This window comes from Acanthisitta chloris, unplaced genomic scaffold (genome assembly GCF_000695815.1).
Source record: "Acanthisitta chloris isolate BGI_N310 unplaced genomic scaffold, ASM69581v1 scaffold9412, whole genome shotgun sequence".
NCBI classification, from domain to species: domain Eukaryota; kingdom Metazoa; phylum Chordata; class Aves; order Passeriformes; family Acanthisittidae; genus Acanthisitta; species Acanthisitta chloris.
Window position 1 is genome coordinate 1,457 of NW_008660998.1, and position 13,548 is coordinate 15,004.

General features: G+C 37.8%; 1 protein-coding gene across 1 annotated transcript in view; it reads left to right on the forward strand.

Moving 5' to 3' along the window:
- Positions 1-3,604: 3,604 nt before the first annotated feature.
- Positions 3,605-13,548, forward strand: part of ATF7IP (activating transcription factor 7 interacting protein) — a 45,528-nt gene continuing 35,584 nt past the window's right edge. Inside the window, exons 1-3 of the mRNA XM_009070052.1 lie at positions 3,605-4,649; positions 10,688-10,774; positions 12,802-12,947. Coding sequence (XP_009068300.1) covers positions 3,605-4,649; positions 10,688-10,774; positions 12,802-12,947 — 1,278 coding nt within the window. The remainder of the gene's footprint in view (positions 4,650-10,687; positions 10,775-12,801; positions 12,948-13,548) is intronic.

The following is a 13,548-nucleotide window of genomic DNA, read 5'->3' on the forward strand; positions in this document are numbered from 1 at the left end:
CTATTCACCACTTTCATTCTCTGGGACTCTCCATCTAGAACAAAATACTCATGACCATTTGCTGCCTCACTTTCCTTGATTTGGCTATGCCATATTTTAACCAGACTTGCACATTTGAGCACTGGTGTTCATCATCAGTGAATGTTACTTCCTCTGTGTAGCTCTCGTGGTTTGGCAAATGTTCTATGGTTGTGGCACTTCTGGCTAGCTCGGCGTGCCCTCCAGGAACCCTGTGCTGCTGCTGTTCTAGACCTATGATATCATGCAAACCTCGCTGCGCACTATTGTTTAGGTTGCAGCTTCTCCCCCTCTTCCTCTTCCCCTCCCCCGCCATATTTCCATGACCTTCCCTTTGTCTGCTGCCTGTTACTAGGCAGGATTCAGGCAGCTCCTTGCTGATTGGCTGACGGATTGAACAGCTCTTTGGCTGCTTACTTGGGCACGCAATCATAGGCTAAGCCATGGCTCCTGATACTTTCCTTTGTTGCTTTAGAGCTGGGCTCTCTCTACGGAGGAATAAGAATAACAATAAAAAAATACGGAAATAGAAAACTTTTAAATTCACTTAGAAAAGAGACCTTCCCATATTCCCGAAGCTGCACGTTTTGTGCCGAGTGAGAAATTTCCAAGGATTATTGGAGGGAGATGCATAATGGTGTGTTTGTGGCTCACGTGCTGAAGTATAACGCTCATGCTTAAAATGAAAAGGCAGAATTTTCCTAAATGATATCTAAGCATATAGACGCAATATGTGTGTTGGTCTTTCAGAGTTGAGTATTGTGTTTAAAAAAGTCAAACCAGCCCCAAACTCACCACCTTCTTTACAGCATTTAACTCTTGCACGTGCAGTTGTACATTCTGGAGTCACTTTGTGCTGCTCCATATAAACACCTTTCTTTGAAATGAAAGGTGCCTCTTCATTGGCTTGTGGCCTGGGCCACTCATTTCCTCCTTGTGACTTGATCACATGATAAGTAGAAAAAGCAACCAGCCAGGCATCAGAAGAGGGAAGTGCTTTGCAAACATAGCTAAACTTTTTGGTAAGTGTAAAGTGAGATTGGCAAAATACATTCACTTAGAACACTAATAGTTTTAAATGTTTTATTTGTGCAGGGCTGAATTGATGTCCCTTGTTGTGGGGTTGCCCCTTGAAGGGGCTTTGTCCTTGCCCTTTGGAAGAACTGGAAGGCAGTATTTATCCGATGGTGGCTGATCGGTTTGCACCGGTGTGACCAAACTGCCTGGACTGGTTACCAACTGACTTGTTTCTTCTTGTACTCAGCTCTCACATGAGATCTGTTACTTGGCTGCCGTGTGCTCCCTTGTGGGTATGGCTGGAAACACTTTAAGGCTGCTCTGCCGTGATGCATGATATTTTGCCGTTAACCAGCATTTAGTGCTCATCTTTCCATCTCATCTATGCTTATAATTTCATCATGGTAGCATTGTTATGGTAGCTTTTATTGAATATTCTTTGGTAGCTTTTATTGAACACTCTTTGCTTGCAAAAGATTGTGGGATTGAGCTGAAAATATGTACGAGTTACTATCTAACAATGGAAATTTGAGAAGCCTTTTTTCCTACAGGTTCTCTCTAGAACTGTATTAGAGCTTTGTTTGTAACTAGATTTTGGGTACTGTCCTAAGTAAAAGTAAACATAATTTTAAAATGCATTAGAAATTTAAGCTGGTTCATTCAGTGTTTTTTAAAGAAAAAAAAAGCAAGGATGCATCAATATAAAGGTATTCTGATGTTTGATTTTTTTTTTTTTAAGACTGATATTCTTTTCAGGTTTTAAAGGAAGTGTTCTTCATTTTCTCTGTAGTTATTTAATGTTAAAGTATGAATGAAAAACTGCTTAGATGATTAAGAAATTAGAACAGTAAAGATTAATTTCTTTTAAATTATATTTTACAGTTACTCTAGCGATGCACTTAGGAATGATTTTAAGTTGTGTGTAAATGTATTAATCTATTAGTATGGATCATAGGAAAAGCAAAATTGTGAATTTTGTAATATATTTTGTAAATTCTGGGTAATGCCTATAAAAGAGAACACTGTAGTATGGGAGATCAAACTACTTGCCTTTCTTCATTTTGGTGCAAAGGCCCTGTATTCTTGTACTATACTAACTGAAAACTCTGAGTAGTTGGTTATCTAATAGGAGCTCTTGGAATCAGTTCAGGGTTAGCCAAGCCTTTCTCAGCTCTATGAATGAAGATGGATTGGGAGATGATGCAAAATGAATCATACTAGACATTTAAAAGGCATCCTTTTCTAATAGTTCTGTTCTATCAGGGTTATAAACTTTTGCCTGGCTGGTGATTGGGGGGGAAAAAATTTTCATGTAGAGGTAACTGTGTGATTTATTTTCTTTTTTATTTCTACTTGCTCTAGTGTCTTTTAACTGCTATTACCCAAGTCACTTTTCACATGTTTTTGAGAAACTTAATAAAAGCTGTATCCTAGACCGGAGTAACCTAGGACGGTTTGTAGCTTCAGAAGTGCTAAACTGGTTAGCATCAGCTGATTGAAGATCTTAGCTGTTGAGTTATATTCAGGATACAGCAACTTCTTTAATTGCTTTCTCCTTCTGAACAATATTATCATATCCAATCCTTTAAAGGTAGGCCCTAAAGCAAGACCACATTGGGGAAAATACAGTTTAAAAATTCCTATGGATTTGTTTTGTTTAATGGAAACAAATGAAATAAGATGTTGCCTTTCAACAAAATTATTATAACTTCTCAGGTAATGCTGGATTTAATTCCATTTATTGAGTTGATAAAGTAGGTTTTCAAACATGATTTTTCTTATTTTTTTATATATTAATGTTCTTCTTTTTCCTAATATTTATGTGGGTGGATGGAACAAATATAATTATACAGAGGGAAAACCCACCAGTTTTCCTGGTAAGAGAAAATTTTTGTACAAGGTGCAAAGTTTTTATGGCTATAAATGGCCATAATAGAATATTACTGAAAACTGAATGAAAGTGCTTTAAAAACCCAAGTTCAATTAACCATTGTATAAATATGGATGATGAAGGTAAATTTGATCTAAATAGAAGAAAGTATCTAATGACACATTCAGAAATTCTTTTTATAGATTTTTCTTAAAAGTGACTTGATACAAAAATCATTTACCCAGTTGTTAAGTCTCTTTGAAACTCATGAAATTCCATAGTTTTAGAAAGATAAAATAAACTGATGGCTCAAGAATATTTTGTACTTTTTTTATGAGAAGAGAGGCTGTTGGCTCTTGCCTTAGTACGATATCTAACCTGAAAATCTCACGTGACTTTGCTATAACACTACGAGATGACAACTGTTTTAAAATGTGTAGTCAGAATATTACTGCATAATATTATAGTGTGATCTCTCTGATCTTTACATACATGTATGTGCAGCCTATACAGAAATTTGTATTCACTTTTTCTGATGTCAAATTTGTGTGTTGATGTGTGTCTTTGGTTTTGGCGATACAGTTAATCTGGTTTGCTTTAAAATGTGCTAAATGCTGCAATCTTTCTTAGTAACACTGCAATGCAATGATAAATTTTTACCTTCACAATTCTTCCTGAACTTTTTTTTTAAGGTTCAAGATGGATACCACAGATGAACCTCAGAGAAAAGTCTTTAAAGCACGAAAAACAATGAGAGTAAGTGATCGGCAACAACTTGAAGTTGTCTATAAGGTTAAAGAGGAGCTATTGAAGACAACTGAAGTTAAGTTGGTAAATGGAAAACACGAGAATGGAGATTCTGATTTAAATTCCTCTTTAAGCAATACAGACTGTATGGAGGACAAGAAGGAGGTTAATGGCATAGTGGGTGTGTGTGTTAACTCTGAAGAAGGAAGAACAGCTTCTGATGAAATTAACAGGGGCAAAAGTCCTGAACAGAGGGCAGGGAACACAGTCAGTGACACAGAATCCAAACCTCCAACACTGTCTCCAGAAAATGTTACTCCTCAGCAAGATAAAGATACTGATACTGCAGTAGCTCGTGAGGCTGGAAATGGAGTGCTTGGTAGCAATAAAGACAACTTCCATGAAGAAAATAATGCAAAAGATCATTTGGACCAAAGAAAGAGTGATACACCGTTGGAAGGTGAAAGTAAATCAATCTGTGATACTAAGGACTCTTCTGAAGAGAAGGGAGAAACAAATGATGTAACTATTAATTCTAGTTTCTCTAGTGAGGAAAAGAAGACTGAAGAAGTAACTGCTAAAGATGCTGTTGAAGAAGCAACCGTCTCCAGCAGTATGGAAGCTGACCAGGATAAACAAGAAGGCAATGCAGGTCTTTCAGAAACTACTCTTAAGAAGACAGCAGATGAGCCAAGCGAAAGCATCTTGAACAACACTAATGCTATGGAAACAGATGAAATCATTCCCATTTTGGAAAAACTAGCACCGTCTGAAGATGATCTGAGCTGTTTTTCTAAAAGTTCTCTGCTTCCAGTGGATGACATAGTCTCAGATTCAGAAGAGAAAATAGACAACTCTTTGGGCTCACCATCCAAGCAGGAAAGCAATGAAAGTCTGCCAAAAGAGGCTTTCCTAGTACTGTCTGATGAAGAGGATCCCTGTGATGAGAAGGAGGAACATGCTGAAGGGATATTGCCAAGCAAGTCAAGTCTTCCAGGTAAGAAGGTTCTTAACTGGTAGTTTCTATTCAGGTTTGGGATCTTTTTCATTGCTTAGAATGACACACTCTTGACATGTTTTCTAAATCAAAAGGCAGTCTTACTCACCAATGATATTATGTAGTCTTACAGTTTTCAAGGATGAAATTTGAGGCCCAGGAAAAATAACACTAAAAACTACCATCTTTGAGATCTGTTTTGTTTTGATTTGATTTTGGAGATTTTATTCATACTCTTAGCAAATTTTGGTGCAAACTTGGGTGAGATGGTGGGTAGAGAAAGAGGAAAGATGAGTAATTACGAGAGATGGAACAGAATGATTTGTGAGAAGAGAAATGTGTTCATTTACTGCTCGTTTAGCTTTCTTTAATGTGCAGAAAAATGGTAAGAAGGGAACATACGTGTAATCCAGGCATGCCACAACTCCTGTTTGGTTTAATTTATATTTTTTTCTTCACTAAAAGACAGTTATTGGAAAGGTTTAATGGAAAATGCAAGTAAAGTATTGTATTCATACCATTGTAGCTTTTATTCATATAACTCATAGTGGGTTTTATCTTTTATCTGATGGCTATGGCAACTGATTAATGCTTTTAAATGTTAAGCGTGGGAAGCTGGTACTTTAATGTCGCCGTGGAATTAACAGAAGGTTTTTTTATGTTAAGCTGAAAGGATGTCCTCTATAGTCTGTTGTTGTCATACTGGTTTGTAAACTTTTTTTTTTTTACATAGGGTATTCATTGTCATACTATTGCACTTCTGAAAATAAAATGGATAAATAATTTACAGAGAAGCTGACACTGATCTTTTATCTCTAATTAAGAAAGATGTTGTTTGAAATTATTCTTGGGGTTGGATTTTTTTTGTTCTCCTCCCCCAACAGAACGTTTTATGAAATGATGATCATGCTAAACCTATGTTTGACTGGGTAGGAATCCCATAGCTTAAACAAGATTTAGGTGGTTTTCAGTCTCTGGGTAGTTAATAACCATAGTTTCTCAACTCTTGTTTCATTAATGATGAATCTTTCACTAATGTACGATATCATTCTGAGTCTTCAGTCTCTAATCAGCTAGAGAAATGGAGATAAGAATGTCTCTTCAGCCATGTTTCCGGCTCCTCCTTTTTTGGTATTTACCTTGAAATTTATGCTAGTTAAACAGGGGAAAGGTAGGTTCCATAGTTTCTTCTAAGGGTCTTATTTAGGTGTCAGCTGTTGCACTGAGATTTCAAAAGTGATACCGTTGTTGTGCAATGAAAGTCTTTCAGAGGCAGTGAGAAAGAACATGGTGTTCATTTGTGTCAAAACTAGTGTTTTATGAGTCCCTTCTATAAAATGAACATTACAAATAAATTGATTATCCTTGTTCTCACTGCACTTAAAGGGTTCTTTCACTGAAGACATCAGGGTTACTCTTTCATCTTTTCCAATGAGAAATACACATTGTGGTGTCAGAGGAGTAGTAGATATAATAGCTATGTTGTCACGGATTTTTGTAATGGAAGATCATACGTTAGAAGACCTTGGAGCTCTTTGTGTATGTAAACAAATACATTACAAGACCTGATTGATGTATTTGAATTATCTGGATGTTCAAACACAAGTAATTCCTTAACAAGAACCTGTGGAAGTGAAGCTGTCTTCAGATAAGATGGGAAGGAGGAGGAAACAATCAGTTGAAGATGGGTCTCCATGTGGAGAAGTATGGAGCTCAGTTACTGCTAAAAGTTTGCCTTCATTTGTCATCCGTGGAAGAAGAATCATAGAATTTAAGGGTTGGAATGGACCTTACAGATAATCTAGTCCCAACCCCCTGCCATGGGCAGAAACACCTCGTCACTAGATCAGGTTGCTCAAGGCCTCATCCAGCCTGGCCTTGAACACTGCCAGGGTCAGGGCAGCCACCACGTCCCTGGGCAACCTGTGCCAGTGTCTCTCCATTCTTATAATAAAAAAAAATTTTAGCTCACATCTCACCTTAACTTTCCCTCCTCCAGTTTGAACCCATTACCCCTTGTCCTATCATTGCAGTTCCTAATAAAGAGTCTCTCTCCGGCTCCTTGTAGGCCCTTCAGATATTGAAAAGTTGCTATTAGGTCTCCACGCAATTTTCTTGAAGGCTATCAAGTGCATAAACCCTGAGGCCCTGGCAACTTTCACCAGCAATTTTTCAGAAAGCTGACGAAGTTTTCTAGAACTGTGTAACTATGTTCTTTTCTCCTGCTTATACTCTTCCCTATTTGATCATCTACTGTTCATGTCTACATGAAAGTTTTGGAAATGGGATCCTGGCTTAGATGAACTGTTGATTTTACCCAGTGCAATTGTTGCAAAGTTCTGTTTCTTACCTAATCTGTACACTGTCAGGTTTGACCAGGGGAGCTTGCCTGCAAGAGCAAATCTGAAGTTTTTCTCAGAATTGCTAGCACTTTGAGTGCATTCTAGATCCGTATCTACAGCATTGGCATTTCATACCCTGCAGGGATAGTTTGAAAGAGGCTTACTTCTTAATGATCTTTGGTTAAGGAAGACTGAACTCAAACAGCACACCCAAGTACAACCTTTCAAGAATAAAGGCTGCTGTTAAGGTTTATAAGAATACAGCTTGTCTTCTAAGTAGTAATGTTTGAAGAGAACTTCAGAACATGTTAATGGCAGATAAATAACTAAGAATGAACTTTTATTCCTGGGTTGTGAGAGAACCAGCTGTCAAAATTCTTGAACTCGCTAACAGGAAAATAAGTTACACTGAAGTAGCACCAGTGAGACCACTCTTCTGCAACAACATTTCTATTTCTGGTTTTTACTTCAAAAAGGGATATTGGAAGATATTCAGAGAGTTGCTGCAAAAAAAATTACTTCAGCATTTGGAAGCAAACTTTGTACTGGAAAGCTTAAAAGAACAAAGGTTTTGTTCATCCAATAGAAGATTAAGGAGGTCTATAATACCTGGAAATGGTAGCTGAATATATTGGTAGAAAACAGGGATTTTTACTGCAGCAGACAAAGATACACTGCTGCATTTTTTGATCCACTGGATTTTGCAAACCAGAAATCAGGCTAACTTCTGTCCAGCAGACTTTGGAGGAACCATTAATGGATATTGGATTCATCAGTTATAATCTTTCAGTCCTTGTGGGTTTTTTCCAACTGAAGTGTAATAATAAATAAACAGTTAATACTGTTCTTTGTGTCTGATTCACTGTGTAAATTTTCTTTTGGTATATTTTACGATAGGCAAGAGGACCTCAAGAGGTCTCTAGTCCAGCCTTCTATTCAAAGTTGGTTCAGCTGCAGGGTAGCTCAGAACGTTATCCAGTCAGGTCTTGAAAACTTGCACGGATGTGAAGACTGGATGACCTCTCTGGGCAGCCTGTTCCAATGACTCTTCTTGCTGGAAATATTTTTAGTTTTATCAGTTGGAATCTCTCATTTCTGCTTACATGTGTTGTCTCTTACCCTTTGCTATGCACCTTTACAGTAAGTCTGGTGCCATCTTCTTAAAGACTACCTTATAGGTATTGAAAGCTGTCCTTAAGTCCCTGTTAAGGCTTGTTTTCTTCATGCTGAACAAGTCTGGCTTCCTCAGCCTCTGTAACAGGTCGTGTTCCCCAATTTCTCAGCAGTCTCTTGCTCCTAACTGTAGTGGCATAACAACTGCCAAGGAAAGAGCAGTAACTACTTGCTGTGATATACTGGCTCTCTTCCTAGAAAGCCAGCTCAGGATGTTCCAGACATCACTTGCTGCAAGGACATGCTGTTGGTTTGTACTTTGTTTGCTGTCTATGTGAGGCCTCATGGCTAGGGAGCAGCTCTGCTTTGTGGCCCTAGCCTGTGTCGTTGCAAGGGTTCCCCCTTCCCACGTGCAGGACTTCTGTATTTGCCCTTGTTAAGTATCATGAAGCATTTGTCATCCTGTTTCACCAGCATGTCTAGGTCATGATAATTCCTTTGAAAATACATGAATCTATGATTTCTTCCCAAAACAAAAATAGTCAAATCCTGTCATGTTTCACGGGGGAAAAACCTATTTCTGTTACTAACTTTGGGGTAGAGTTTGATTGCAGAATCACTGCTTAGGCTGTGCTTTTGTTCTTGTGGTTGCTGTCTGTGCAGTTACACAACTGTGGAATTATAAGAGTATGACTATGCCCTCCTGAGTAATTTTCAGATACTGTTTGGATGCTCTTAGGTTTAGTCATTAGTTTTACTTGCATTTATATATGTTTTCTGGCTGAACTGACATTCAAATAAATAACCAGCCAGCCACTAGTCAGATCAGCTGTAGAAATTACTACAAGGTATTTTCAGTTGTTTAGTAACAGGCAAACACTTAATTTTTAAAAACACCAAAGCACCCCACCTTTGTACCTTTGTGTTGAGACCCACAGCAAATAGTGTGACTTAAGACAATTGTGATAACTTGATGATATAATCAAACTGGGTTGTTTAAAGGGTTATATTCATTGCTCCTGCCTGTCTAGCATCAGGATAACGAGAGCACAGTTTATCAGTGAAAAATAAGCTGATAGTTGTAAAATTTCTCCATATTGTGTATGGAACCTTCTTAACTAGAAAGGTTTAGCTGGGCATCATGTTTAAACCACTTTTAGTTAAATGAGCTAGATTTGTTCACAGTGATGGAAGTTTGCAAGGAAAGGACTTCCTTATCACTGAAATTAATTGTCCTTTCCATGGAACTGAAAAAAACTCAGCTTTTAAGCTTGTAATGTATTTGTAAAACACTCTAGGTGTATATATCTTTCCATGGAATATTTGTCTCTTTTGACTGAATATTAAAATCTGTAAATTGTGGGAAAAGTTCCCTTGAATTTAATGACTCTCCTTTAGATTCTTAAGCAAATGAGTCCTGTTTTATTGCTAACAATTAAATACATGAAGTTTATCTCTAAGTCTTAAAAAGCAGGTGGCATAGGCACTGTGCCATTTTATTACCTTAATATATCAGACTGGGATTGAAGAATTTATGTGGTATGAATATAATTTTTTTGCATAAATTAACAAAATAAAAAATCTCATCATTTCAGGGGTTTGGTTTCTGACTCCTTCCTTTTCCTGATATATTAAGTGACTTACTTTAAATCATTCAAGTGTTCTTCATAATAGAAGCAAAATTTAGTGTTGAGAGAGCTTCAGGCATACCTTGCAGCCAGAACTTTCCCTAAAAAAGTTAGTAAACTCTGTTGTAATAACAAAGTGAATATAGGAAATCAAGGAATTGTACAGATCAAGATGTGCATAACAGTGCTAACTTGCTCTGTTATATTCTGGATAGATTTTAATTTAGTCTTAAAAGGAATAGTTATATGTTATATCTAGCAAGTGCAGGAGGTGGCAAATACAGCCTGTATGAAACACATAATGGAACAGATAATAAATTTTTTCAGGAAGTGTTAGCATTTTTCATTTTAATCTCTGGGCCGGGGGGTGTTATTTCAGATTTTTTATGTTTAAGCATTTCCCAAACTATTTTTTTTTTAATGACTAGTCTTAAATTGTGATGCTTCTTATTAGCAAGAAACTCTAAGTCAAAAATGCTATTTGGTAATCAAAGAAGAATCTGGACCTTTTCTACCATACAGGTTATGGTTGAATTTGCAATTGTAAACAGAGAAACATATTGGGATTTTGTTACTGAAGTTTTCATATATTTTTTCTAGGTGGAAAAATAAGCTAAAATAATTTGCTGATAACTTTAGCTATATTAAAACACTATCATTTCATTTCAGAAGTAACTGAGACATTGTATTACCTCAGTTATTATAGTTCAGTTATTCTGATTGTAATGCTAAGCAAATTCGGAAGTGAGTCTTACTGTGTTGTGTGATAGTTGAAGTTTTTGTTCTGAAGGTACCCTCTTAATTTTTTTCATGTATGCATTCCCTTTCTGTCATACTTATTTCTATTGCCTTGCCTTCTGTGATACAGTTTTTCATAAGTATTCTAGGTTTGTTAGTCAAAATAAAACTCTTATGAGACTTTTAGTAACACATGGAGTTTTTCTTCTGTTTGTAGAAGAGGTGGTGGAGGAGAAAAGACAGGAGAGTGATGAGAATAAAGAAGAAGAGGCCCACAAAGAAGAAGAGAAACAAACGGAGAAAAGTATGTAATGTTAAAACTATTGTGCTTCACTGGTGGTATGTGTTAGAAACAGAATCATTGAGGTTGGAAGAGATCTTTGGTGATTATCTAGTCCAACACCCTTGTTCAAAACCAGGTCAAGTAGAGCAGTGTGCTTAGGACCATGTCCAGGCAGGTTTTGAGTATCTCCATAGGTAAAGATTCCACAACTTTCCAGTGTTTGACCACTCTCACAGTAAAGAAGTTTTTATATATTTGAGTGGAATTTCTTGTGTTTCAATTTACAACCATTTCACTTGTTCTGTCAGTGGTACTCACTAAGAGTCTTGCTCTTTGTTCATTCTCCACCTGTCAGGTAATTTTCACACATTATAAAACCTTCCCTAATGGCCTGCTTCAGTTGAACAATTGCAGCTCATGACGGATGCTTCAGTGTGTAAAACATCTTGGTGGCTGTACACTGCAGTCTCTCCAGTGTGCTCAGATCTATCTTGTATTTAGAAGCCCAGAACTGGGCATAAGGTTTAGTCTCACATCCCCTGATTAGAGGGGAATAATTACCTCCCTCAGCCTGCGGCAATACTCATCCTCAGGCAGCCAAAGGTGATCTTGTCCACTTTTGCCAACAGTGCAGATTTTTGGCCCGTGTTCAACTTCATGTGCTTGGAGGCCACCAGGGCCTTTTCTGCAAAGCTCTTTTCAAGCCAGTGAGTTCCCATCCTGTACTAGTGCGTGGGTTTATTCCTACCCAGGTGCTGGACTTTGCATTTCCTTTTGTTAAACTTCATGATGTTCATGTTTGCCTATTTCTCCAGTTTGTCAGTGTGACACTGAAGGGCAGTATAACCATCTAGTGTAGCAATCTCTCCTTCCAGTTCTGTGTCACCCGCAAATTGCTGAGGATGCTCTCTTATCCCATTATCTAGGTCATGAATTAAGCTGTTAGTGTTGGTACCAGTAGCATCTGCTGGTGTACATTACTAGTGATGTGCTCCAGCTGGACTTTGTACCACTAATCACAACTCTTGAAGCGTAACAGTTGCGCCAGTTCAGTTTTACCTTGGTCGTACATCACGAATTTGTCTCTGTTGCAGGTGTCAAAACATTACTAAAGACACAACAAACAGCATCCACTGCTCTCCCCTCATCCACCAAGACAGTTGTCTCACCATAGAAGGGTATCAGGCTGATGATATACGATGCCTCCTTGATAAATCCCTTCTGACTGTTCCCCATTACTGCCGTCTTAATAGGTTTAGAGCTGATTTCTGGAATAACTTGTTCCATCACAGTCCCAGGGATCGAGGTGAAGCTGATGATCCTGGAATTCCCTGGGTCCTTATTGCCCTTGAAGATTGTATCAAAGCAGATGTCACTCCTGTCCTCAGGAACTTTCTGCTGAGCACAGTGCCAGGAGCTGGAGGAGTGAATGAGGTCACTTTGACTCTTGCGTGCTTCATCAGCGTAATGAAAATGATTTATAGTATGTTTTGTGCACATTCTTTTGTTATATTTTTACTTTTCTTCTTACTCAAGAAGAAAAGGTTTGAATGTTTTTTCAGACAAGTGTTGGAGGTACAGGTCAAAACATCAGGGCAGGTAAGGAAAGTTCATTACTGGCACAGTTAGAATGAGATGTAGTTTGATTTGTCTGAAAGCCCAAGACGAGGGCATTTTTTTCAAAAGAAAGTTTTGTTTCACTTCTTGGAAGCCATGTTTCATTATAGGATGATGCTGATAGGAGCAGGAAGAAGTCGAGGGAAGTCCCAGAGAAGGGAATGGTGGTACTAGAGCCATTTTGTGTTTGGAGCAGTGATTTGGTGAATCACAAAGCAGAACTCAGTAACAGGATGGTAGTGCACAGGTATCAAAGGGACTGGTTTTGTGCTTTGTTGTCATCAAGCGTCTTGCTTTTTCAAAGGCATTCCTAGTGGTTAGAATGAAAAAGCTTAAACTGAGAACAAATGCAACTTCACAGTAATCATGGCATTCTGCACATGCATGTTTTTCAAGAGTTCCTCACAAGCAGTTTTATCTAATTGTTCCAGGTGACGGGTCCAAGAGGAGGCGTTCCAAGTCTGATGACATGGACAACATTCATTCTAAACGTTGTCGGTACATAGGAGAAGATTATGAAGCAGAATTCCAAGTGAAAATTACAGCCAGAAAGGATGTTGACCAAAAATTACAAAAGGTAGAATGGAGGTGCAGAGCAAAGAACATACACACATCTGTCACTTGTGTTACTGTCTTTGAATTAGCTGTTCTTTCTCACACGCTCCCTATGCCCCCATGCACTTTTCTTTTTTGTGGTTGAACATTGGATGTAACTCAAATAAGAAAGGTCGCTTAATTCATATAACGTCCTACATAGCCCTGCTTTTAAGAAGAGATCAAATACCATTTGAAAACTATGCTGCAAAAGTTCCATTTGAAATGTACAAAATACTTAAACTCTCAAGTCTCATGTGACCAGAAACTGAGAATGTTAGTAATGGAGGTATTTCAGCATGATGAAGTTCATACGTGATGTGCTTTTTTGTGTGTTTAGCCTTAAAGAAAGTTTGTGTCCAAACAAGAGTGTAATCGATGTATAGTTTTGCGCATTTCAGCAGAGTTGTTCATTGCCTGATTGCACCACTGGCATGTAAGGGAGCTCTGATCTTAAAGAAAAAATATTTGTGCACTTACTCCATTAGTTAGTTAGCTAAGGTGAGTTGTAACTTCATTAATGTAGGATGACAAAAACCAAACCGTGTTTGTTGCTTATTTATGTTTGTTTCCTAGGAAACTTT